The sequence below is a fragment of the Silurus meridionalis genome, chromosome 9, assembly GCF_014805685.1.
Source record: "Silurus meridionalis isolate SWU-2019-XX chromosome 9, ASM1480568v1, whole genome shotgun sequence".
NCBI lineage: Eukaryota > Metazoa > Chordata > Actinopteri > Siluriformes > Siluridae > Silurus > Silurus meridionalis.
In genome coordinates, this window is record NC_060892.1 from 11,252,493 (window position 1) to 11,276,891 (window position 24,399).

The following is a 24,399-nucleotide window of genomic DNA, read 5'->3' on the forward strand; positions in this document are numbered from 1 at the left end:
GGTGGATGGATTCTCTCAGCAAAGGAGAAGTGCTCACTAACACAGATTTAGACAGATTTGTGAACAATATTTAAGAGAAATAGGCCTTTTGTGTACATAGAAAAAGTGTGTTTTTTAATTTTGTTCAACGTATAATAAAATGCTTGCTGAAATCTGAGGGTTGTTCTCACTTTTGTGAGATATTTTGTGTTATTGTATATAATTTTTTTATTCAAGCAATTTATTTAAAAAGCATGCCAAAATAGTGTACCTCTGTTAATCAGACTGTATGTAGTTTATTGAACTCAGGGTACATGATTTGAGTACACAGACTGATCATAGTGTGAATGCAATTTTATGTTCTTTTAAGCAAGACGTTTCAGGAAACTGAAATCGACATGCATCATGTTCTAATTCAAGTGCAGGGGCAACACTACTAAGTGAACATGTTGGGTTATACATATTTCCTCCCTTATGCGTTTTTTGATCTAAGTGAAGCCAGATCTCTGCCTTTGTTATTTAATATTTTATTTGTGAAAGCATACAATTTATTATTCAGTTAAATGTTATAATCTAAGACATGACTTTTTTTTTGTCTCCAATCTTAAATACTTAGATTTAGCCATTCTTATTTTGAATTCATTTAACATTTTTCTTTTATGAAAAAAAGAAAATATATATATTTTGAGCAGAGTCTCAGTTACCTGTCTGCATTTGTTTTCAACTACTTTGATTAGAGTTTGAGGCCATGAAATGGATCATGGAAGAAAAAAAAAAAAATTACTCATTGAATTTATTCATTAAGCAACTATTCTCAAGGCTAAGATCACCATTTTAAAATGTATATGAAATCAGTCTTTATATATTCACAGAATTTGACTGCTTTTTTTTTTAATGTTTTACATAAATAGCCTAAAATAATGAAAGCATATACTGTACTACATTTTGGTTTATTCAACATGTAATCCTTGTAACATGCATGACTTATTTCCCAGGTCTGGCTGTTGCCCTGAACTTGAGTGTATATTACGCTGTTTAGTTTGTGTAGATTCACATTAGTCACTAGCAGTTAAATATCCAGCCAGCCATCAGTAGTAATAAAGCGATTAGAGATTGAAACATTTCTGTGGTTAGAGATTCATTTTGACCCAAAGCTGCACTCTAGTGACCAATGCAAGAATGACAGATGCAATTTATTACTTAGTTAATTAAAAAAAAAAACATTCCCATGATACAAGCAAAATACAGAATTTTTAAAACAAATACAAATCAATGTTATGTACAAGCATTATTAAATAGTGTTACCTACAATTTTTAAACAACCCCTTTTACATTTTTAAACTTCACCCCATGCAACAGTATATTAATCATGTTAAGAATTGATCCACACATTTACAGTGTCCAAACATTTCTTGAGAGGCATAGGTCATGTACAGAAAGCCATCCTCATCTTTGTGGTCCTTGTACACCTGTGCCATAGTAAGGGACATGCTGGCGATACCCGCGTTGTTTATGAGCAGGTAGAAAGCCTGGCTTGGCATGAGAGTCATCCGGTTTCTGAAAAGGAAAAGCAATTTAATGCCAGTTCTGCAAGACAGAAGTCCTTTACGTTTTTAAAACACATGATTCTCTCATAGAACACAGAAATGCCTTTAGAGAAACTGAAGTTAAATGAAATAAGAGTGGTCCTATTTATCTGTTTACACCCAAATAATTGTTAAAGCACAAGGCAGATCAGTGTGCAGTCTGCCTTTTTTTTTTTTTTTTTAAATGTTTAATGCTCAATAATTGGACTGTAGTTATATTGACAAATGGTCTTCTGAAGCTTGTAGAACCTACTGAGATATTGAATCTTAAATGCTACATACCAGTTTAATTTGATTACAAATATTTTGTGACCTATTAGAATTTATTCTCACTTACTTTACCTCCTCTGATTGTGAACTCACTTATAATGCTAGAACGCACTCCCACTATGCTGGAAACTGGAATCATTTTTACTCTTTACTTTTAAATCACTTATTCCAATACAGTTAAACAAAAGTCAGAGCACTTACCATATTTAGTCAAAAGGGCAGAGGTCTTAATTTAGCCCATTCCCACAGAAACTCAAATTTACCCTGTCCTTATACAACCCAAATTCCTCATGTTCTTAATCATAAGCACTGGCACAACACCAAAGCTGCTATGGGTGACTGGGGCTTTATATCTTAGCAAGAGATTCAAGGTTACAAGCATTTAAACTCCCAAAAGAGATGTAAAAACAGTCCAAAGAAATGAGAACCCACCTGATAATAGTCACAAACTGAGTCATTGTTAGTTCTTGAGGAACAAGAAACTTTGTTTTGTCTAAGGGCGGGAGGTATTTTTCACGATGATATCGTTCTATGATCACCTGCAAGAAAACAGTGCTTAAACTACATGTAAAAATAAGAATACAGCACTACACATACAAAACTGTTTCAGAAAAATAACAGAGTTCTGGAAGCATCTTTCTGAACTATAGAATGTCTATATTCCTGGAAAACAATCTAAACTGGGCTCTTTTTTTTAAATAAATAAATAAATAAATATATATATATATATATATATATATATATAAAAAATAAAAGAAAAACATCTATCTATCTATCTATCTATCTATCTATCTATCTATCTATCATTTGTAGCCCAAACACTACACACTGAAATCCTGAAAGATCATCTATGGAAATATCAAAACGATAAGACATACTTGTAAAATTAATCCACACCAGTTGAAAAATGGTTAGTAATTACTTCACAAGTACAATAAAAGGGTGTAGAGCATCCTCTTAGATATACAACAGCAATTACAACTAGACTATCAGACAGAGGAAAGAAGAAGAAACTAAATAAATAAAAGTGGTTCCATCAATGAAAGATAATTGCACATGGGGTGCAACAATTAGCTTTTAGTGTAAATCTCGAAAAGGTCCATCAGTGGATTAATATTGGTACTGAGGATGTTCCTTTGATGAAATAACCAAACACCACAATGTGCATTATCTGAAATTACTTAAAAAAAAAAATAGAACCATTAAAAAACAGTGATAGACAGTAATGGAGTACATTTGCCTCATTACTGGACTTTACACCCCCAGTATATTTTCTCAAGTACTTTAGCGCATCTTCATTTTAAAATATTTTGCATCAAGACATTAAGGTCAATTACAGGTAAAATACAGTTCAGAAAGTTCCTAGTTACCTACCGCGAGATCACAAGCACAGGTCTCGCGGGATTTTCTTTGAACAGAAAACTCATTAGAAGAAAAAAAAACATGGATAAGGGAATAAAACACTGAATTGTATAAAAACATCAGTACTTTCACCTTTGAGCCTCGATTACTTTCAGAAGCAAGTATTTCTTCTCATGGGAAAAAATTAAGAGTTTTTACTGAAATCATATTCAAGTTGATGTACCAGTGATATTGAATCTGAAGGATCACTGATGCCCCATTTTACACTGAAAACTAATCTGAGGTTCTGGGTATAGTAAGGAAGGATGGTCGAGTTAGTACTTCTAAAGCAGGTTAGGTCTCGAATACTTTCACCTTACCGGCACTTTGGTTGGAAATTTGCTTCTGATTCCCGCCACCTCCTGCTTTCGCGTTGCTGTTTATCACAAAAAAAAAAGTTAGATAAGATGCGAGACAGAAAGAGAATACACGCACCTACACGCACCAGTGGGACAATTGCATATGTACTAAAAGCTGGTTACCAAAGCTCTTCCTCTGCTTAAAGGGTTTGGGGTGCTGGGCTTTCTCAAACGGAGCCATGGAGGATGTTTTCCGACTTTGCGTGTCGGGTTCCCACGGACTCTGATCCGCTCACACTGATTCCTCATGAAGCGCACCTAACTCCAATTAAATAGCGTCCAGCAGGTGACGTAGCAGAGCCTGAGCCTTCCCCAGGCCGGAGCCTTCCCCAGGCCTTCCTCATGACCTACTGGATTAGGAGTTTGGCTGATTTGCAGAAATTGAGAAAGGAAAGAAAAAAAGGAAAGAAAAAAACATAGCAGATGCAGTATAGCCGAGGCAAATCTTTCATCTCAGGAATGAATGCATTAAACTTATTAAAACTTATTAATGGCTTTTATTGTAAAACCAAGGGTGTTATGCTTGTTTTTTTACGGTGTTTTGTGCGCTGTTTATTTTATGGTAATGGTGGAAGGTTCGAGCAAATAATCACTTTCCGTCTTTTAGTGTACAATCTTTGTTGTTTAGTATTGCCGTGGCCAGTCATTAGCAATAGCAACAAATCCAATATCAAAGTTAAAATACCAAGTAAGGAACTAAACTTAGTTCAAGATCCAGGGTTGTGGTGTCAAAGAAGAAGTACCAATAAACAGCCTTGGCATACACTCTTCAGAAATCTGTGTAACTCCCACATTTCTCATTATTGTCTAAAAAGTACCATGTAATTCGTCTAAGGCTGCTTCATGACCCTCTATTCCAGCCATCAATTTAGCCCTGTGCTATCTGTTCTTTTGACACATTTATTACTCTTGACACCCTTCAAGAACAAAATATGTTGTGCTCAAGTGTGCTGATTTGAATCACCCATTAAGTGCTGCTTTGTATATACTGACCTGGCGGTGTACCAGTAAAAAAAAATATATTTCATGTATGGCAGAAACTCATGATAATGAAAAGATTCAAAGCACCATAGTAGAATATCATCATCCCTTTGAACTAATTCCAGGTGCAATATTGGACATTAAGGGCAGCTCATGCACTTTTATTGCTTTTTAATCTTAAAGCTAATGAAAGGTACACAATGATAGTCTATGGGTATTTCCTGGATGCTGTATCATAGATGAACCTGCACTCTGACTCCAGCTTCCAAATTTCCAGGTTATATGTGAATAAGGAATCTCACTGTGTTTTAAAATAACAAATAAAAGCTTTTTCTACAGTGCATGCACTTCAAAGTACATAGAATACATAGGCTACTAATTTACAAAACATGCATCCGTGAAAGTGCCATGCTATTATCATGAAGTTATACAGTTTGATACTGTAATTTAATAATGAAGAGCATTGAGGGTTTGTATGTTCTCAAAGTTCTATCATTCAAAAGTCTTTGTTCAAATAAATGTCTAAAAATGTGTTTGTTAATGCAATGGTTTAGTTATTCATTTGAAAACTTTGCTTGTGTGCTACACTGATATCTCAGGCGTACATTGCTGACACATTTATGATGGTGTTTATTAGGAGATAAACATGACCAAGTGGTCCTGGTTAGATTTCAGTGTTGGTTTTAAAATTTTTACACCAATATTCCAGAAATAATTTTTTTAACTTCACCTTGGCTCAATAGATGCAGAGCTCATCCAGAGAATGCTGAAAGTGAAATGGGAATACACCATTAATGAGATGCCAGTCTATTGCAGGACATCAGGTACACACTTATTTGCACTTATTCATGCCTTTGTGCACTTTCAAGTAGCCGGTTATAATTACACTCTGTGTAATTCAAATATGCAAATAATGTGAATTTTACATTAATGACCTAAAAAGTTCTATGACTTCGTTGGCTTCATGTATGACTTTAGTCACATTCTAGTGCAGTTTTGTAATTATGATGTATCGGAATTTTGATTTTGAACCCAAAAGAAGTTTTGTGTGATTTCCAAATTTGTGACCACATTTTGAATAATGATGCTGTAGTCAAACTGCATAACTGCATCTATTTCCAGTCCATAATTGAACATGTATATCCTATATACTTCAATCATTCAACATCTAGGCAGACACCACTAAATTACGTATACCTACTATGCGGTTGTTTGAATCAATACAATTCAATTGGGATTACGGCTATTGTCCCTGGTGTGATCCAGGGATTACTGAGATTACGCTTCACTTCTCTATGTGTATAAATGTCTGTTGTCTGTGTCTTCCTGGTTTTTTTTTTGTTTCCTCCCCCTGGCCAAAGCAATGAAGATGAGGGGAGCAGGGAACACCTACACACAGGTGCTCTTGTTGTATACTGAGTACAACCTGTAATATCAGTAGCAGTGCAGACTCTTCTGTGGCTTTGAAATGAAGCCGTGTATTTCATTTAACTGGATCTTGTTAGATGAAAACATAACACCTTTGGTTAAAAAAAAGTGTTAATGGATTTTTTTCAATATTTATTGATTATTTTTTCATAGACATTATTTTACATTTTACTGGTCTGTTATAGGAATATATCTTGTTTACATTTCTGACGTTTCAAAATAAATAAGTACCAGGCCCTAAATAAGTGTTTGAAAGGCGTGAGCTTTAAAGCCACCAACCGCATGTCCCATCATGCACCGCGCTTGCTATGCCGTCCGAACAAGTGCCTTCACCTCCGATTGGCTGATTTACGGTCAAAGTGATTTACGGCAACCAATCAGAGCGTAGTATGTTGACGGGGCGCGCGCGCGCGCGCTACGCTTCTGTTTGTGGGCGTGAGCTCGCGGTGCCAGCGTCACAGATTAACGGTCGAGTCCCAAAAAACTCGCCGTTGGATAGAATCTTCACTACGTAGGACGCAGAGGTTTAGTGTTTCACCCTTTAGGAAGTGTGCGTATATAGGGGCAAGGGAGCTTTTTGATGATCTGTCTGAAGGACTAGGGGTTTTGCCTTGTAGAGAGAGCAGTGTGTCGGTCGACCGCCTGTTTTTCCTCTCCGCTTCACTGAAAGCGGATATTGTAAAGTGCAAGACAGAGAGAAGCCATCAGACGGAGTTGTCGTGCCAATCTGGGCGAACGGATCTCCCTTCCCGGCCTGGCCATGGACGAACAGGCGGGCCCCGGTGTGTTTTTTAATAATAACAATAACTCCGGTTTGGCCGTCGGAGCAAAAGCGGTCCAGCAAACGGGCGACGGAGGCGGAGAAGCGGTGAGGGCGCAGTATAACATCCCGGGGATCCTGCACTTTCTGCAGCACGAATGGGCCCGTTTCGAGGTAGAGCGAGCTCAGTGGGACGTGGAGCGTGCTGAATTACAGGTAATTCGCCTGGATATGTTTTGGGAAAGGTTTTTCCGGTGCAATGATTTCCGTGCTTGGTTTTGTCCCTGCACTCAGCAGCGCTTTGCTGTGAAGCTAGCGTTAGCCCGGGGAATGACGACACAACGCAGCACACCTTGACGTAGAGTGAACTTTAGAGTTGCCAGCGGAATCCGTGGGATTTGACTCCCAGTACTGCTCGAAATGCACGGAGGAAAATGAGTCAACAGCATGCAGGTTAGGCCTTGCTTTAGAACCTGTGATGAGAGGTGATCAGGATCTGTGATGACCCAGAAATGCACAGGATCTGTTGATCTTAATACATACTGTGCAATCCAGGACCGCCATTATGGAAACTGATTCAATGCTTCAACATTTTTTGTTTAAATATATGTATTTATTTACATTTTTTTGCAATGCTACAGGTGTTTTTATCAGGGTGCCAGAGGATCTCCAGGATCAGGATTATATCTTATGGGGATGCATCAGAACTGATCCTGGTATCTGATAGGTTTGATCCGATTATCCTCATTTACTTATAAAAAATCTTCTCATCCAGGATCCACATGCCACTATTTGAATGTACATCATCACAATCTGTACATATTAATGATAAATGATGGGAATTAAAGCAAAGCAAAGTACTCCATGTAATAACCTCGAGTTTTTTCCCATGGAAACTTCACTGTAACCTCAAAAAACACTGATAGTCAAAGGCATTAGTCATTGCAAGGTGCCACGCATAGTGCACGCACAACAGTATTTGCAATCACGTAGCAGCAAAGCAACAGTGATGGGAGCACCTCAGTTCTGCGATCACGGAGCACAAAGACACACATTTCCATTCCCCAGACTTCCCCCTTCAGGATCTATACTTTGTTCATGAGTCAAGCTGAAATTCATGCCACCGTGTTTCTGCTGTTGCAGTTTTTATTAAGGATACTGTTTTAACTATAGGGCAGAGAAAGCATGGAGGCCATGCAGCAACTAATATCAACTGAACTAATTCTAATGGTCCATCATGGTGTCTGTATCAATGAGTGCTCTAAACTAAAAACAACCAAAATGGCTATTAAATGTTACGACACAACATGCGTTTCACAGTTCAGATAGCAAAATGCATGTCCTGATCTGTAATAAAAGGTAAATTATTAGCTTGGCTGACTTATGCATTGTTCCCAGAGGTGTAGTTGGAGTGGGTGTGGTTTGGGTTTGAACTATTTCATGCCAGCTCCATGTCTATAAATGGCTGGTTTACATAACATGCAAAATGTAGCTGGTTGTCGACATGATTTGCAACTGCAAGATTCAAACAAATACACGAATTCAGTACATTTTCTTGAACTATGTGCTCCATTGAATCACATACAACCAATCAGGATTAGGTTTTTTTTTTTCTTTTTTCTTGCTTTTGTTACTTGCTAGTCTCTGAGTATACAAATCTGGATGTGACCACTTATGAGATCCTGGAGATGTGAACACACATTGGTTTTATTAGAGATTGTTATCTGAATATTTTTTTTTTTTTGTGGAATACTTTTGTCCCTTTTCTGTAGAACTATGGTATTGTATTTCATAAGGTTATTAATATGGCATGACGACTTTGAGCACCAACATCAGTTTGACTGCTTTCTGACAGTCACCCATTCAACATAAATGTGGTGTATTTCCTGTTCGCCCTTGAAGCGTGACTAGATTCCATTTTTAATTTTTAGTATGATAATCTGTTCTTAGTAACTTAACTGACTCTGGAAGCTTCTGTTAAATTATGAACAGTATGTGAGATGTTAGAGTTGGGACCTAAAATGTGGCAAAGGGTGCGACCGACAAGTGACAGTTCTACACTTATAGCAAACCGGTATTCCAGGTATGAAATCACTGCTCCATCAGATCAGCGCCTTCTTACTTTAGCGATAACGCCGAACTATGTCATAGATTTTTCCCTGTAGAGCCCACTGTAATCGGTATCTAATCAGCATATAACTATAATGTTCCCAGCAACCATGTTTTACACCTTGTAGTCACCAGCAGTCTTCTAGGATCTCCTCAGCCACATCGTTTCTATGATCTATATTTCACGTGCTGTCTTGAGCGCCTATTATTCATTCGACTCCGATTTAACGAAGTGTAACTCCACTTGGAATTTCTTCGTGCCTTTGTGGATATTGAAAGTTGTTGAGTTGTTTTCTTTCTTCACCTACTCTAGAATGGAAGGAGCAGCTACAGTTACAAGTGGAAGTTGTTTGATGGCTGTGCAAGCTTCGTTTTCCCTCCGTCTCACTCACTAGATTAGGTGACACTTTTTTTTTTTTAAATAAAAGTGTTACAGATTCCAGAGAGATGGTGTTGACAAGAACAAATGAGCTGGTGGGTTCATTTCGCTCATTTTCCCCTTTAGCTGCATTCTCCTTTTGTGTGTATGTGATTGCTCTCATAGCCATCGAGTTTTTTGTGCCTTGTAACAGGGTGTGTGTGTGTGTGTGTGTGTGTGTGTGTGTGTGTGTGTGTGTGTGTGTGTGTGTGTGCACGCTTGAGAGATACAGAGACTTTAGAAGGCAAACATGTTTAAACCCCGCCTTCTCACGGACAAAAGCGGTGTGAAATAAATCTGTGTGAAGACACTTAATCACTCATAACTCAGAAATGATCACAGCATCTGTGTCTCCATGAGCTGTGTGTTTTCTACACTGCTGTGGTTAGTGGTTTTTATTACATGCCATATAGTGTTAGACACGGTGATGTCATTGTTTAACGCGCTGAAGCGAGAGCAAAGCTCGCTTCCTGCTTTACCGTCTGTGTGTGTGTGTGTGTGTGTGTGTGTGTGTGTGTGTGTGTGTGTATGTATGTGTATTTTGCATGTAGATATTTGCAGGGAGTTCTAGGATTGACTCTGCAGCAGAGAATAGTCTCCGGTCTCTGTGGTGACTCATCCTCCTGCACTGCACTGCCTCGTTTGCTCCCTCTCTCCCCCTCACTTTCTTCTCTCGGGTACATGCATTCCAATAATGAGTTACATGATACATCGTGATATATAATGAATAAAAGACAATAGGGTGTGCAATAAGGGATTTATTCAGATATTCTTCGATGTAGTGGTGTGGCCCAAGCATCATAGAGACAGGTCTGATCTCTTTTTGAGTAGGTGTTTTCCCCTGAGAGAGAGCGATACAGAGGACATGTGATGCAGGACGGAAAGCTGAGGTGAATTTAGAAATAGCACAGTGAAAGTCTAAACCCACGCTCATCCCCTGAGACTGAAAACCTCAGCCAGGATTTACCCAAATAGTAATTAGAATTTTGGTCATTGAAAAATCTCGAGTGGCGCAACAGGAAGGAGTCATGCCACAGATTCATTCTTGAGGATGTCACAGCCATCCATGGCTAGAAGCCAAGTAAACGCCAAGCCAAGCAAAATTGGCTTTGGTGAGAGTGATGACATTCCCCCGCTGTCTTTCTCTTTCTCTCTTTTACTCCTGTCAATCACAGAAACACTAAACATATATATACTGAAGACGGCAGATAGCACTTTCCTTGGAGGAAGTTACACTGCCCTGTGACATGGGGTGTTGCATGGTTTTGAGAAAACGTATGCTGGCATTTAACTTCTCCAGGTGGAAGCTGGTTGCTGGGTGGGTAATAATAGGTGACCATTGTGCGATTATATGATGACAAATGTTGCGGTTTAATGAAATAAATAAGGGCATGTGTGTACACACACTTTCTGAGAACAGTTTGCAGATTTTACGTGCTGCTAACAAAACAAAAAAAGACCAGATAGTCTTAGTTTAGGCAGTGCACGTGTGTAATGCGCAGAGACCAAGATAGAGGCCGAGTAGACGGACACTGAACTAGTAGCCAAAAAAACGCTACCTCTGTTGTTAGCTTTAAGATTACTAGCACTGAGCAGAGAGGTATTGTGCAAGATTTGCTAAATAAAAGTTGCTACATCATGTAGCAATATGACAAATCTGTAACAGATCTCAGTAGTTCCCGGGTTGGAAGAAAGAGACGACAGCCGATTGTTTAACAGACAGTGCTTTCTTTTATTTTTCATTCACTTTTGCCCTGCCGTTTTCCTTCCCTCGTACTCGCGCCGGGACTCACACACTCATGGTAACGCAATTTTTTCTTTCCAACAAAACGTAACTCGCTCACATTCAAATGGCAACCTTCACTTTCCCATCAGCTCTGCCTGGTCTCTCTCTTCCTCTCTCCCTCTCCCTCTCCTGTGTCTGTTACATCCTGAGTAAACAGGGCTGTTTCTATCCTTTTGGAACCCTGGGCAAGATTCCATAAAAAAGGTTAAACAAATTTAATAATAATGATTGCAAAATTGGCAGAAATCAAGTATGTAAACATATACTGTATCCAAAACTTGAGCAGAAAAACAGGTAAATAATTGAAATGGGCTGAAGGCAGCGGCAGGGCGTTCCCTGTTTGTTTCGATAAAATGTTTTGAATATCGTATTTTTGTGGGGTTTTTTTTTTTGTTTGTTTTTTTTAATTCTTTTTTTAAATTCACCTGTACCTTCGAGAAGAAATGTTTAAATTAATGCAAAAGTTTTCATTTTGTATATAAAAAATTCATTTTAAAAACCTTTATAGTTTTACAAATACATATTTCAGCATTATCACTAATCTGTGTGCAATTTCCTTGATAACCAATCACAATGATCGCAACATGACATTTTTCCCAAATTGTGCAGCCCTATGAAAAACTGTACAATTGCAGTAATTGATCTGTGTGTTCGTGAGAGAAAGGCCAAGACAGCAGGAGAGAAACTGACAGTAATTTTACACCTAGAATGGTCAATCTTAAGCCCCATGCAAGTATGTAGTCGAGCCATTCGTACATCACATTAAAAATAAAATTTTAATGAAAGAAATGATCAAATAAGAGTGAAATAATATCAACATAAACAAAAAACCGCATGCACCATACACTATAATAACTACTATACTGTTGTTCAGTTCCACAAGTTGCATGAGCTGTGTATTTATGCAGGCAGGACATGTGTGGTTGAATCGTGTGCTAGTGATGTATGGGACCTCCCTGTGTCAGAGTGCGATGTGTTTGCACCCGTGTTGCTTCAGGCACAAGAATGAACGTTTTAGCCTTACCACAAGTTTGTTTTGGTTGCATGGACCTGCTCCAACAGGTTTCTCTCTGTCTCGCTCTTTCCCTCGCTCTTACTCTCGCTCAGGTTTGCTTTCATTACTCATATGTGCAAACTTGTACTGGATATTTCCCACCAATTATACAGCAGCACATTTTTCTAGAATTAATTCACTTGATTCTTGTAGAGCGGTGAAGTGCTGTAACCTGGACAACAAACCAGTGTATTAGGAGTGTTCAAGTAAATGAGCTGAATGGAAGAATTTGTTTATGGAGGTTGTCAATAAGGGCTTCATCAATGAGGCATTAGGCTATGTAGCCATTACAGATGTGTGCAGGGTGCTGTAATTTACACACACACACACACACACACACACACAAAGGTATTTGGGTGTGGAACAGTGAAGTAAATGCACAGAGAAGCTGCTGTGCATGACCGCACTGCTCTTCGGTAAACACTGAGATATTTGGTTTTGCCAGGGTGTGAACTTGATTCATGGAAGCCAGCTGCAGTTCTCTTTTTAATGACTGATCAGTCGGTTGTTCTGATTTTCTGTCTGACTAGCTATAGCTAGCTAGCTATCCTTTTATCTTGCTGACACTGTTCTGCAGTTGACCACCTTTGTATTGAAGATACTGTTTGTGAAACAGAGGATTTAGGGTTTTTTTTTTTTTTTTTCTTTTTTTTTTTTTCTTTTTCAGAATTTTTAGTATTAAACCAGCATAACACAGCTCCACGATGCCCCTGAATACATAATATAAAGTAGGTCATGCCTTTTTCAGTACTAGTCTCAACAATTGTCAAAGACTGTATCAACACATACATAACAGGCATAAGATAAACACACTAAAGCCACAATATGAGACATATCCTGATCCAAGCTTCTACATTTGATACTGACCCTTGAAAATATAAAATTTTAATGCATTTATTTTGGTATGGCTAAAAATTTTGAATGTTAGGATTTGCCTTTCTTTGAAAGGATTTATGTACAAGTAGACCTTCTTCATGCCTGACAAAGTAAAGATCAAAAGTTCCAGCTGAGCAAAAAATAAATTGGTGCTGAACTAAAGCAACATTGACAGGACAAATGCTAAACTAGACTACAAAAGCTGAACGCATTGACATTTGTTTTTAAGTTTATGTACATCAAAATTCCTGGGATTTTCAAGAGAGTTTAAAAACAAACAGATCCCCCCCCCAAGGAGACAGATGTACGTCCTTTCACTCCAGCGTTGCAAATCCTGTTGCATCACTCCGCATCACTAGACTAACAAATGACCATAACATGTAAATGTCAGTGATGAAAGTGTTGTCATCTCCAGCCGACTCCAGCTGTCCACCATCCTGCGCTCCTCATTAGTCAAAGGTCATTGCAGCACTAATTTATATCTCAGAATATTGAAGTTGAAGTGTCTAGGGCACGGTTAATCTCGACACTCCACAGCAATTGTTGTAATTTCGAAGCAGACATGGAGTTGTAGTTATGTGTGTATGAGGCAGCGTCTAGACAACTTAATGTTTTTATTCTATGTGAATACTTGAATCTGATTGGTTTGAAGTTTCCCAGACAGTCGCTCTGCCGGTACCATAAATGAATAATTACTATTAATGATGTTTTGATATTTGATTGTTTCTAACAGCTCAGATGCAATAATTTTATGGCATAATATGAGAAGAATAACAAGTGGATTTATAAACGGGTTGTGGTTTAACCAAGTAAAATGCAGAAATGTAAGTTTTGGTTGGAGATATTTTATTTAACATTTTTGGAGGGCATCTCAATTGTAAGCACTCGATAACATAAAAGATTTAAAGCTCAAGAAAGGAGTTTTGGCTTCTCTGGAATATGACGAGCTGTATTTTATGTGAAGGAGAGAGACTGGTGAAGGAATAAACAATGTAGGTAAGAACAGGAACCAAGTTATCTCTCAGACTTTCCATGACATAAAATTTTGCACTGCTTGACCCATCATTCATGCTATTCATTCATAAATGAAATGTTGTAATTGTTTTTTCCAATTGCTCTGGTATTCGAGAAATAACACACTCCATACCATGTCTTACACTTTGGAAACGGGTGCAGCGACATCTGATCCCTAATCATGCGTTTGGTTTCATATGATGTCACGATCTGTTCTTTTTCTTACCTCGTACGGCGATGTGACCCAGTGCTTGAGCTTTAAAAGCTAAGCAGTAAAACAGAATATGTCGGATTAAACTTTAATGACCGTCTTGAGCAGGTGTCACGGCAGGTAGCATTGCCATCCTACAGCTTCAGACTGCCTGCTTTGATTCCGAGCTCAGCTTACTGTCTGTATTGAGTTTCACACGAAGGGTTCCTCTGGATTTTCTGATTTCTTTCCATCACCCAAAAACATGTGTGATTTCATGGTGGATGAATTTCTGCCTCATGTACAGTATAATGTTCCATTATAAACTCCAAATCCACTACAAGGCTCTGGTAAAGCTGTTTTAGTTTAAAGAATATGGATTGTAATTCTGATTTAAAAATAAATCAGTCATGAACCAGCAGTTTCAAGCATCAAACCCACTCAAGAATTGGAACCTGTGGGAACAGTAAAGAACTGATCCTCTCTTTTGTAATCGATTACTCATTTCTTTTCAGCTTTCACTGTAAGCTTCAGCTTAGCACAGGAAAATGAAGTGACTGGGTCAGTATTGCTTTGACTCTGTGATCCTGCTCTAGTTAGCTTTTAAAGCAGTTCCAATTTTGTTTCCATCTCCAGCTTTTCACCAATTAGCTCCAAATCCACTATTAGCATTCTTACTGTCATGAGCTATTTGTGATGTATTGTGGTGGAAAAATCAACTGGAATGCTGTGCTCCTGCAATGAGAACATGGGACTAAAGATGGAAAATAGTGTGTATGTGTGCGTGTGCATGTGGCAGAAGGGAAGCAGCACCTGTTTGGTCAGAACTAAGTATGTAAAGAATGAAAAGCATAGCCCTCTTTCTGTGAGAAGAGCCATGTTGTGTGATGATCAGACGTGTGTGTGTGTGTGTGTGTGTGTGTGTGTGTGTTTTCTCTAATAAATCCACGTACGTTTTATTGCATCTAGTCGTTTTATTGCATACTTGCGGAGATCTGCCGCATTTCCTTTTGACCATTCAGTTATCATTTTTTCCCATAGGAACCCATGAGCCTTTTAATGTCTGAGTACACTGCTGTAAATTATCACTCAGAATCCCCCCCCAAATTGCTAATTAACATATTTAATCTACATAATCTCTTTGACATTAACTGACACCCTGGAAAACCTGCACCCTCTCTTCCAGCTGACATTATTAATCTCTCGTCTGCTTTCAAGTTTTCTTGCTTAAAATTTGCCCTAATGCATGCCCTCACTTTATATCCAGCTAAATTGAGATAGAAATGTTCCCGGAGAAACTGGAGCATGTTTATATTTTAGTTTATCAATATATAAGTTAACATTTCTAGCTAGTTAACATACTCTATATGAACAAAAGTATCTAGATACCTGACTGTTCCAGGCATATTTGATTCTTTGCCCAAACATTCACCACACAGTCAAAGGCACATAATTGTACAGGATGTCTTTGGGTAGCGCTAAGCATTACATTTTCCTTTACTTGAACTAGGAGACCCAAACCTGTTCCTGCATGACTATTCTCCCATGCACAAAGCCAACTCCATGAAGATATGCTTTACATAGGTTGGAGTGGAAGATATTGAGTGGCCTGCTGTGGAGATCTGACCTTACCCCTACAGAACATCTTTGAAATAAATTGGAACACTGACTCCACCCCAGGCCTCATCACCCTACATCAGTGCCTGACTTTACTAATGCCTCTGTGGCTGAATGCACAAACCTTCTCTGAGCACACTCCAAAATCTAGTACAACATGGAGTGGAGGTTATTATAAGGCAAGATGAGGAATGAGATGTTCAGAAAGCACTTGCAAATCCTATTGTTGGGTGTCTACAAACTTTTTTCAATACACTGTAGCTAGAAGGCAGTATGACTAGGAGGAAATCTATGGTACTGCTGCTTCCTGAAGATGTAAGTAATGTGTGTGTGTGTGTGTGTGTGTGTGTGTACACAGGCGCATTTTAATAAATTTAAATATAATTTATTTTAGTAATTCAATGCAAAAAGTGAAACTCATATTTTATATAGATTCATCACACACAGACTGCTATATTTCAAGAGTTTATTTCTTTTAATTTTGATGATTATGGCTTACAGCTTATGAAAACCCAAAATTCAGTATCTCAAAGAATGTGAAAATTGTTTTTAAAAACAAAAAAAACCCAAAAAGGTCAATATTGGAGAGTCGTGGTGTCGCACTCTAATCAGCTCATTAAATCCAAACACCTGCAAAGGTTTCCTGAGCCTTTAAATGGTGTCTCAGCCTGGTTTAGGCTACACAATCATGTATGTGTTTTTGGAGAAAGTTTTATAACATTTGTTTTTGGCAATTTTTTTTATAAATCAGACAAATGCATCACAGTGCAGACAGCTCTTGAGAACATTGCTAGGAAATGATTGCTATAAATGTACATAAAGTTGTTCACATATCAGGATGTTCCATCATGTCACACAAGAGACACACAGACTCTAAGGTTCTGTTGTTAATTTTGCACAGACAAAAGTGGCTCTACAAATTAGAATTGTTTGGCTGTTTGTGGTTTTGCTTTTGATTGTTTCAGACGAGCTCAGTCCCAGCTCCACTTCCAGGCCAAAGGACAGGAGGTCAGATGACTGTTGTAAAAACATAGAAACAGCTGTGGTTGTACAGATGACAGTAGTACACCGACAGAACATCTTCCTGTATTGTGGCTTCTTTAGATCAAATTGCCAGTGAAGCAGACTGAATTATGCCCAGCTCCTTCAGGATGCCAAGCTCTTGCTGAAGAATCAAGGCTTTTTTTCTTTTTTGAACTGCTGTCTTTAAAAGTATCTGCATGTTTGAAGTCACATTTTGAGCAACAGTCCAGTATCACTTGGCATTCGTCTCTTGATGTCTTATGTGGGCAATCTTAAAAGGCGTAATTCGTTTAACACCTATCGTTGATTTGAATTGCAAAATGAAGCATCGGGCGAAGCATATCCTCCACGTTTTCATTTTTGTTGCTGCATATTCAAGAAGATGACACATTGGGAGGCCTCCTACGCACTGAAGCATCAGACCCCAGAGCATCCACTTCCACAGAGCCTGTAGCTGAATCCAACCAACCAGTTTAGGGGGGTTTTGGCACTACTTTGCACAAGCTATTAACTGCAAATCCTATGAAGATGTGATCTAAGCTATTAGCAGACATGTTGTATAGTGTGCAGTCTAAAAAAATGGCTTCATTATCAAGCAGGGAGTTTTTTTTTATCTGAACAATATTAGTCTTAAACTCTAGAGCAGCATCTGATTTGGACCAGCTTGATTGTATTTTCGATATATGGGGTGTAACCATGTCTTAATTTGTTTTGATTATCCAAATATTTTGCACACAAAAAACAACTTTTTTTCGTTTCTGAATAATAAAATATTGAAAACATTTTTGTTTATTAAATTTCTATTAGAAAAAATATATGAAGTAAATCTCTTAAAAAAGATTAATGTTGACAGGCTTCACTGGTGCAGATGTTCTCACAGACTCTTTACCTTTACACTAGCAGATCTGCATGACTATTTACTATAGAGAACTCAACTCATTCATGCAGACAATACTGAGTAGCCACAAGCTAACTGATTTGCACTAATGATGAATCTAATCTTGATAACATTCTCAAGTCAAGAATTCGTCAAGTATTGTGTATGTATATTAATTGGTCTAAAGCCATTTTATCTTTAAAGTACCATATTTTTCGGATTATAACCCGTTACTTTTTTCCCACGTTTTGAACCCCGTGGCTTAAACAACGAAGCAGCTAATTTATGGATTTCCTGGGTTTTTCCGTGCTCGTTTTTTTTTTCTTGGCAACAGCGTTACGGGTTAGTCAAAGAAACTTAGAAATGAGCATCAGAAAATAATAAGGACATATTCCTTGGTCTTGCACACATGCAGTAATAGCGGAAAAATGCGGCGGCAGGCTATTCCCAAAATTTCGCTCTGCTCTTAAAGGAGCCACAACATATTTCACCCGTTTACATGGTGTAACGGGTGAAATATGTTGTGGCTCCTTTAAGAGCAGAGCGAAATTTTGGGAATAGTCTGCCGCCGCATTTTTCCGCTATTACTGCATCAGCGGCTTATATATGGGTGCGCTTTATAGTCCGGAAATGACGGTAATATACAGTTACTAGTATAGAATGCAGAATTTTGTGCTGTTCACTGTGGGAGCAGCCGTGTTTGTTTACACTCGCTGTGAAAACAGAGAAGGAGCTTAAATATATGACTGGTTGGTGACCATCTCAAGTTCTCCATGTGAAAATTTGACATTTAAGAAAGGGTTTTGGTGGATTTTAATGATTGTAGGTGAGGTGTTGGATGATGCAACCTAGCCTCACAACATTTGATTTTAAATTCTGCAATTGCATTACATGCATAATTAATCTTTTCACATTGTTACATTTCTGTGTGTCATTACACCCTTAATGATTCAAGTCAAGTCAAGTCAAGTTTATTTGTATAGCGCTTTTCACAACAGACATTGTCTCAAAGCAGCTTTACACAAATCAACAGTGATGGTGAATGGTGTGCATTTGTCCCTGATGAGCAAGCCGTGGCGACTGTGGCAAGGAAAAACTCCCTTAGATGTTATGAGGAAGAAACCTTGAGAGGAACCAGACTCAAAAGGGGAACCCATCCTCATCTGGGTGACATCAAGAGTTTGATCATAAATCTTTCAACAATACAGAACACTGGAGAGTGAGAACTAACATGATTACTGGAGTATAAGATTATAAGTAATGTTCTTTCTGCAGTCTTAAACAGTCTATATGGTTAGTAGCTCCGAGTTTTATAAGCTCAGCATTTGTGATCACCACAGATCCAGCATCAGCTTCTCCATGCCAGAGCCTTTAAACACTCCAGGAGGTCCAATGTCAAAACTCCACACATGTAGCGGGATCCAAATGGCACTGGTACGTCTCTAGATGGTTCAGGATGTTTGTGAGTTCGGCATCTACTTCTTTAAAGGTCCGTAATCATCACGAGGTGGGAGGTGACTGGAGCTGGAGCAACCTCAGGATGCCTCGGGATGGGGAGAGAAAGAGAAGCAGTGGAGAGGAATTAGCGTAGCTGCTGTTCATGATATTAACAGCACAAGTTGATAATGTGCATGTGATCAGATGTTCTGGAGCACAAGGTTATGATGTGATGTGTGTTATGTGTAGGCTTTGCTAAAAGATACGTTTTAATCTACACTTAAATTGGGTGAGTGTGTCTGAGCCCCGAACACCGTCAGGAAGACTATTCCAGAGTTTAGGAGCTAAATGTGAAAATGCTCTACCACCTTTAGTGGACTTTGCTATTCTAGGAACTACTAGAAGCCCAGAGTTTTGAGATCTCAGGGAGCGTGGCGGATTGTAGCGTGTTAAAAGACTGGATAGATACACGGAGCCAAACCATTTAGTGCTTTATAAGTGAGAAGTAATAGTTTGTAGTCTATTGAAACTTAACAGGAAGCCAATGTAGGGACGATAAGATCGGGGTTATGTGATCATATTTTTTTGACCTTGTAAGAACTCTGGCTGCTGCATTCTGGACTAACTGAAGCTTGTTTATTAATGAAGCAGGACATCCACCTAGTAACGCATTACAGTAGTCTATTCTGGAGGTCATAAAGCATGGACGAGCTTCTCTGCATCGGATATAGACAACATATTTCTTAGCTTAGAAATATTTCTAAGGTGAAAGAAGGCTGTTTTGTAACCTGATTGATGTGATTTTTGAAAGACAAGTCGCTGTCTAAAATAACACCCAGGTCTTTTACCGTTGAACTAGTGGTTACAGAACATCCGTCTAAATGCAGGTTGAGATGCTGGGCGTCTGTATACCAGTTTTTGGGCCGATGAGCAAAATCTCAGTCTTATCAGAATTTAAAAGTAGAAAGTTATGGGTCATCCAATCTCTTAGTTCCTTAACACACTCAGTCATCCGGGTTAATTGAGCTGTATCGCCTGGTTTAGATGAAATATATAGCTGAGTATCATCAGCATAACAATGGAAGCTAATTCCATGCCTTCTAATAATATTTCCTAACGGAAGCATGTATATTGTGAAGAGCAGGGGTCCTAGAACTGAACCTTGCGGCACGCCATAATTTACTTGCATTAGCCTGGATAGCTCTCCATTCAAATCTACGAAATGGTAACGATCGGACAGGTAGGATTTAAACCAGCTTAATGCCTGTCCCTGAATGCCGATGTAATTTTGTAAGCGATCTAGGAGGAGATCATGGTCTATAGTGTCGAATGCAGCACTAAGATCTAGTAAAACCAACAGCGAGATGAAGCCTTGGTCTGAAGCTAAAAACAGGTCATTAGTTATTTTAACTAGAGCAGTTTCTGTGCTATGATGGGGCCTAAAACCTGACTGAAATTCTTCAAAGATATTGTTCTCTTGCAGGTAGGAACATAACTGTGCAGCGACAATCTTTTCTAAAATCTTAGACATAAATGGGAGATTTGAAATTGGTCTGTAATTTGATAACGTGTTTGGATCCAGATTAGGTTTTTAATGAGGGGCTTAATAACTGCTAACTTGAGGGATTTAGGGACGTGACCTAAAGATAGTGAGGAGTTAATAATATTTAGAAGAGGCTCACCAGTTGTATATAACACTTCCTTCAGTAATTTAGTAGGAATTGGATCTAACTGACATGTTGTCGATTTAGCTTTGGCAATAACATTATACAGCTCTTCCTGTCCTATACATGTAAAACAGTGGAGTTGTGGAGTTGAAGGTAACACTGTCTCAGGAGATGCTGTAAGAGGTTGAACTGCCACAATTGTTTTTCTAATGTTATCTATTTTTTCAGTGAAGAAAATCATAAAGTCCTCACTACTAAACTGTGATGGAACACAATTTTCAGAGCCCTGATTTGTAGTTAGTTTAGCTACTGTACTGAAAAGGAACCTGGGATTGTTTTTGTTGTTTTCTATAAGTTTGCTCAGGTGTTCAGCTCTAGCAGCTTTTAGCGCCCGTCTGTAGCTGAGCATACTGTCTTTATACGCGATTCTAAATACCTCCAATTTAGTTTTCATGATAAGTATTTGCATTTTTTGCACAGTTGCACTTTATTAGGAATATTCCGCCCTGTTATTTCAATGCTGCTCCTGAGTGTAAATTCAGTGTTTATGTACATTTTGTTTATATTCTATTGTAAATTCTACTTTTGTTCTATAATTGTTTTTATTTCATTACTTTAATTTACTACTTTTCTCGCTTGATTTACTTGAGTTCCCACTCTGCAGTTAATTTTTTCAGTAAGAGCATATCCCACAGTGTTTTATTCCTCTTTACCTTAAAGCAAAGCATTCAGTCAAACGTGTTTTGGTGAAATTAAAATAAGACTAGCATCTTGTAATTTTTATTAGTTTATGGCTGCATTCCAAAAAAAAAAAAACAAGTTACACTATGACTAGTTGCTAAATATCTTCACATGACTGAGAAACCAGAATGGACAAAGTTCACAGTCCTGGGGATTTTCCTGAAATCCAATGTTTTCTTCAAGTTCAACATTTTCTTACAGAAAACCTTCCTATAGTACCATTTAATGGTTTTCATTTTTTTTTTTTTTTAATGTACATTTTACAGTGTGTGTCTGCAGAGTTAAACACATTTACAAACTTGATTTATTCATTTAACCATGTTCAAGTGTAAGTCTGAGCAAGATAACATGTCGTTTTTATTAATTTAATAAAAGGCTGTCAGGGAAAGCTAAGTAACCACGTTCACGTCAAAATTCACAATAAACACACGTTCATTCTCAATCTTGTACCTTATGTTCTGAAAACCGGCTTCTTTAATGTTTCTTGTCTCCATTACAGGAAATTACTGCCGGTATTTTAAAATTTTTATCGTAAAACAGTTTATGAAAGGCCAAATATGAAAGGTCAAACTTCTTTTCCTGAGCTTACATCTTACCTCACACTCTCTTAACGTTATAACTGAAACATTTATATTGTGAACTGCAAAGCCCCGCCTTCTATCTTTAGATTGGTTATCTCAAACATTTTGGCAATGACCGAAACGAAATTTTTCTAACATTCATAGCATTTCGTAATAGAGAGTGGGGTGAGGACATTTCAGCATTGGCGAGGGGTATGCATCACCCACGATGTCTCGGCTGGTTATGTCCCTGATATCAGCACATACCTATTCTCAGTAAATATGGGCTGGAATAGCGTTTGGCAACATTTGCTGTCTCTATTGTCTCTCGATTGTACAATAAGTATCCTAAAGTCTAGAAACTGTGTCCTTGAGGGTGTTATTCCAAACAGCTTTCCCAACTGGATGGGCTGAAACTATACTCACTGGCTATAAACAGAGCTCCTGTTTTCAGGTAGTAATCTGCACTTTAACTCTTCTAAGAAATCACACAGGTCATTTTGTGAGACTAATCTACTGCACACCTGTTTCAGATACAGTATGTGTGTGTACTGACAAGGTGTTTGCCTCATTGTGTTTACGTGTATGGTAATTGCAGAAGGTAGGTGTGTACGTGGATTGGTTTTGCAGCACACTGTTGGTCCAGTGTTTCATCTGAGAGAAACTGGAATCACTAAAATAAGCTCTAACTATTTTATAATGACTACTTGTACTTCTCCAAAACCCTGGTTATTAAATCGCTCCGACAACAAAATACCGTTTCTTCAGATTACAATACCACTGTTTTATGCGTTATTCCAACAATAATTTGGATTCTCGATTCTAATTATTTAGAAGGTGTTCTGGCTGAAATTGAAATTACACTTAATTGCTGTGGTGATGTTTGTTTATGTAAAGAGTCTCCAGTGTCCTTGTTTTTTTTGTTTGTTTGTTTGTTTGTTTTTTGTGTAATTTGATGGAAAAGTCTTTGGGAGCTTCCTTTTGAGGAGGCTGTTTTTGAACAACCTGGTAATGGTAAAGGAATGGCACTTTAGCTGCAATTACGTGAACAAATTTCAAATTCAAATTTTTTCATCATGATCTCATTTGTCTCACTTGCTCCTCACCAGATCCATTTGATTTGATCCAATGAATCAGTATGCAACTCCTGGACCTGTGAGCAATGACACAGATTAACATATTCGCTGCATAACCCATAAATGGACAATAAGTACATCATTTTTTCCATGATTAAATGTATGTAATATATTCATTGACTAATTGCTGGAAAACGGTCAACTTTCACACAACTAAATGCGCTTCCCTTCTAACGCAGCATCACCCAACCCCATCATTGTTTTATGCATGACTGCAGGGAGTACCCTCAAATTATAATGTTAGCAAAATGATTATATGTTTTACATGTTTATAATCTCAGTGGAAATAGTTCAGGATTTTCAGCATCATGAGGCACGTGAACATTTCTGGCACAAAGTGCTTTCTCAGGTTGCTAGCTTTCTAACAGTCGGAAAGTTATTCTGGGGCAGTCAGATTCATGATTGGTACACAAACTCGAGATTGATATGACCTGAATTTGCCCTACCCCACAGTCATATGTGCTCTGAGTGGTATTGACACGTGGATTTCCTGTGGAGATTTGCTCAATCGCCATAGAAACGGCACTGTAGTTTTTTTACCACTGTTTTGTTTCTATTGTTATACCACCCACTAAAACCTCACTTCCTTCTAATAATGTCTTCCTTATGATAGAGTTTCAGACTCTGGTTGTAGTCACAGGTACAGGAGTTGCATACTGATCCACTGGATCATATCTCAACAATCTAGTCAGGAGCAAGTGAGATGATGATGATGAAATAAAGTGAAACACGAATTTTACAAAAACATGAAGATGAATTTTATCAGGACTGAGCCTTTTGTTAAAGTAATTCAGAGGCAGCTACATGGATAAGGAATTTGGCTGACACACCGGACCAATCAGGTGTGACCCTTTTTATTTGTTTTCATTTGTACGTCTGCTGTGTTCTCGTAATGTTGTGGTTTTCGATGTGGGTGTGTGTTTAGCAAGTTTGTTACTGGTCCATTGTTAAGAAATGCTCCTGCCCATCATTGTTCTTCTATTCTTTTCAAAGAATCCTATATATTTTGCTTTCAGTTAAAAGTGCAAATGGAAAAAAAAAATCATATGTAGATTTTCAGGCTAATATGCAAAATAAGTTGAACTGCTTTGGGCCAAAAGGGTGGATTGGATTCTGTTTTCTGTCTCTCT

General features: G+C 38.2%; 2 protein-coding genes and 1 long non-coding RNA gene across 4 annotated transcripts in view; 2 read left to right on the forward strand and 1 right to left on the reverse strand.

The window, feature by feature from the left end:
* Positions 1-1,151: 1,151 nt before the first annotated feature.
* Positions 1,152-3,871, reverse strand: map1lc3c (microtubule-associated protein 1 light chain 3 gamma). Its single transcript, XM_046856867.1, has 4 exons — positions 3,719-3,871; positions 3,557-3,612; positions 2,268-2,374; positions 1,152-1,536 (listed from the first exon to the last, which is right to left on the reverse strand). Exons 1-4 carry the CDS (start codon positions 3,774-3,776, stop codon positions 1,347-1,349), a joined length of 411 nt encoding a protein of 136 aa, XP_046712823.1. The 5' UTR covers positions 3,777-3,871; the 3' UTR covers positions 1,152-1,346.
* Positions 3,872-6,357: 2,486 nt separating this feature from the next.
* strn (striatin, calmodulin binding protein) overlaps positions 6,358-24,399 on the forward strand; it is a 54,272-nt gene continuing 36,230 nt past the window's right edge. Inside the window, exon 1 of one of the 2 annotated variants that reach the window (XM_046857356.1) lies at positions 6,358-6,980. In XM_046857356.1, the coding sequence (XP_046713312.1) occupies positions 6,765-6,980 (216 nt within the window). In that variant the 5' untranslated portion in view covers positions 6,358-6,764. Of the gene's footprint in view, positions 6,981-15,966; positions 16,144-24,399 lie in introns of those variants that run through there. The other variant, XM_046857357.1, reaches the window with a different exon arrangement.
* Positions 7,062-8,134, forward strand: LOC124391051. Its single transcript, XR_006926898.1, has 2 exons — positions 7,062-7,217; positions 7,406-8,134. It is a non-coding gene; the product is annotated as an uncharacterized LOC124391051 (long non-coding RNA).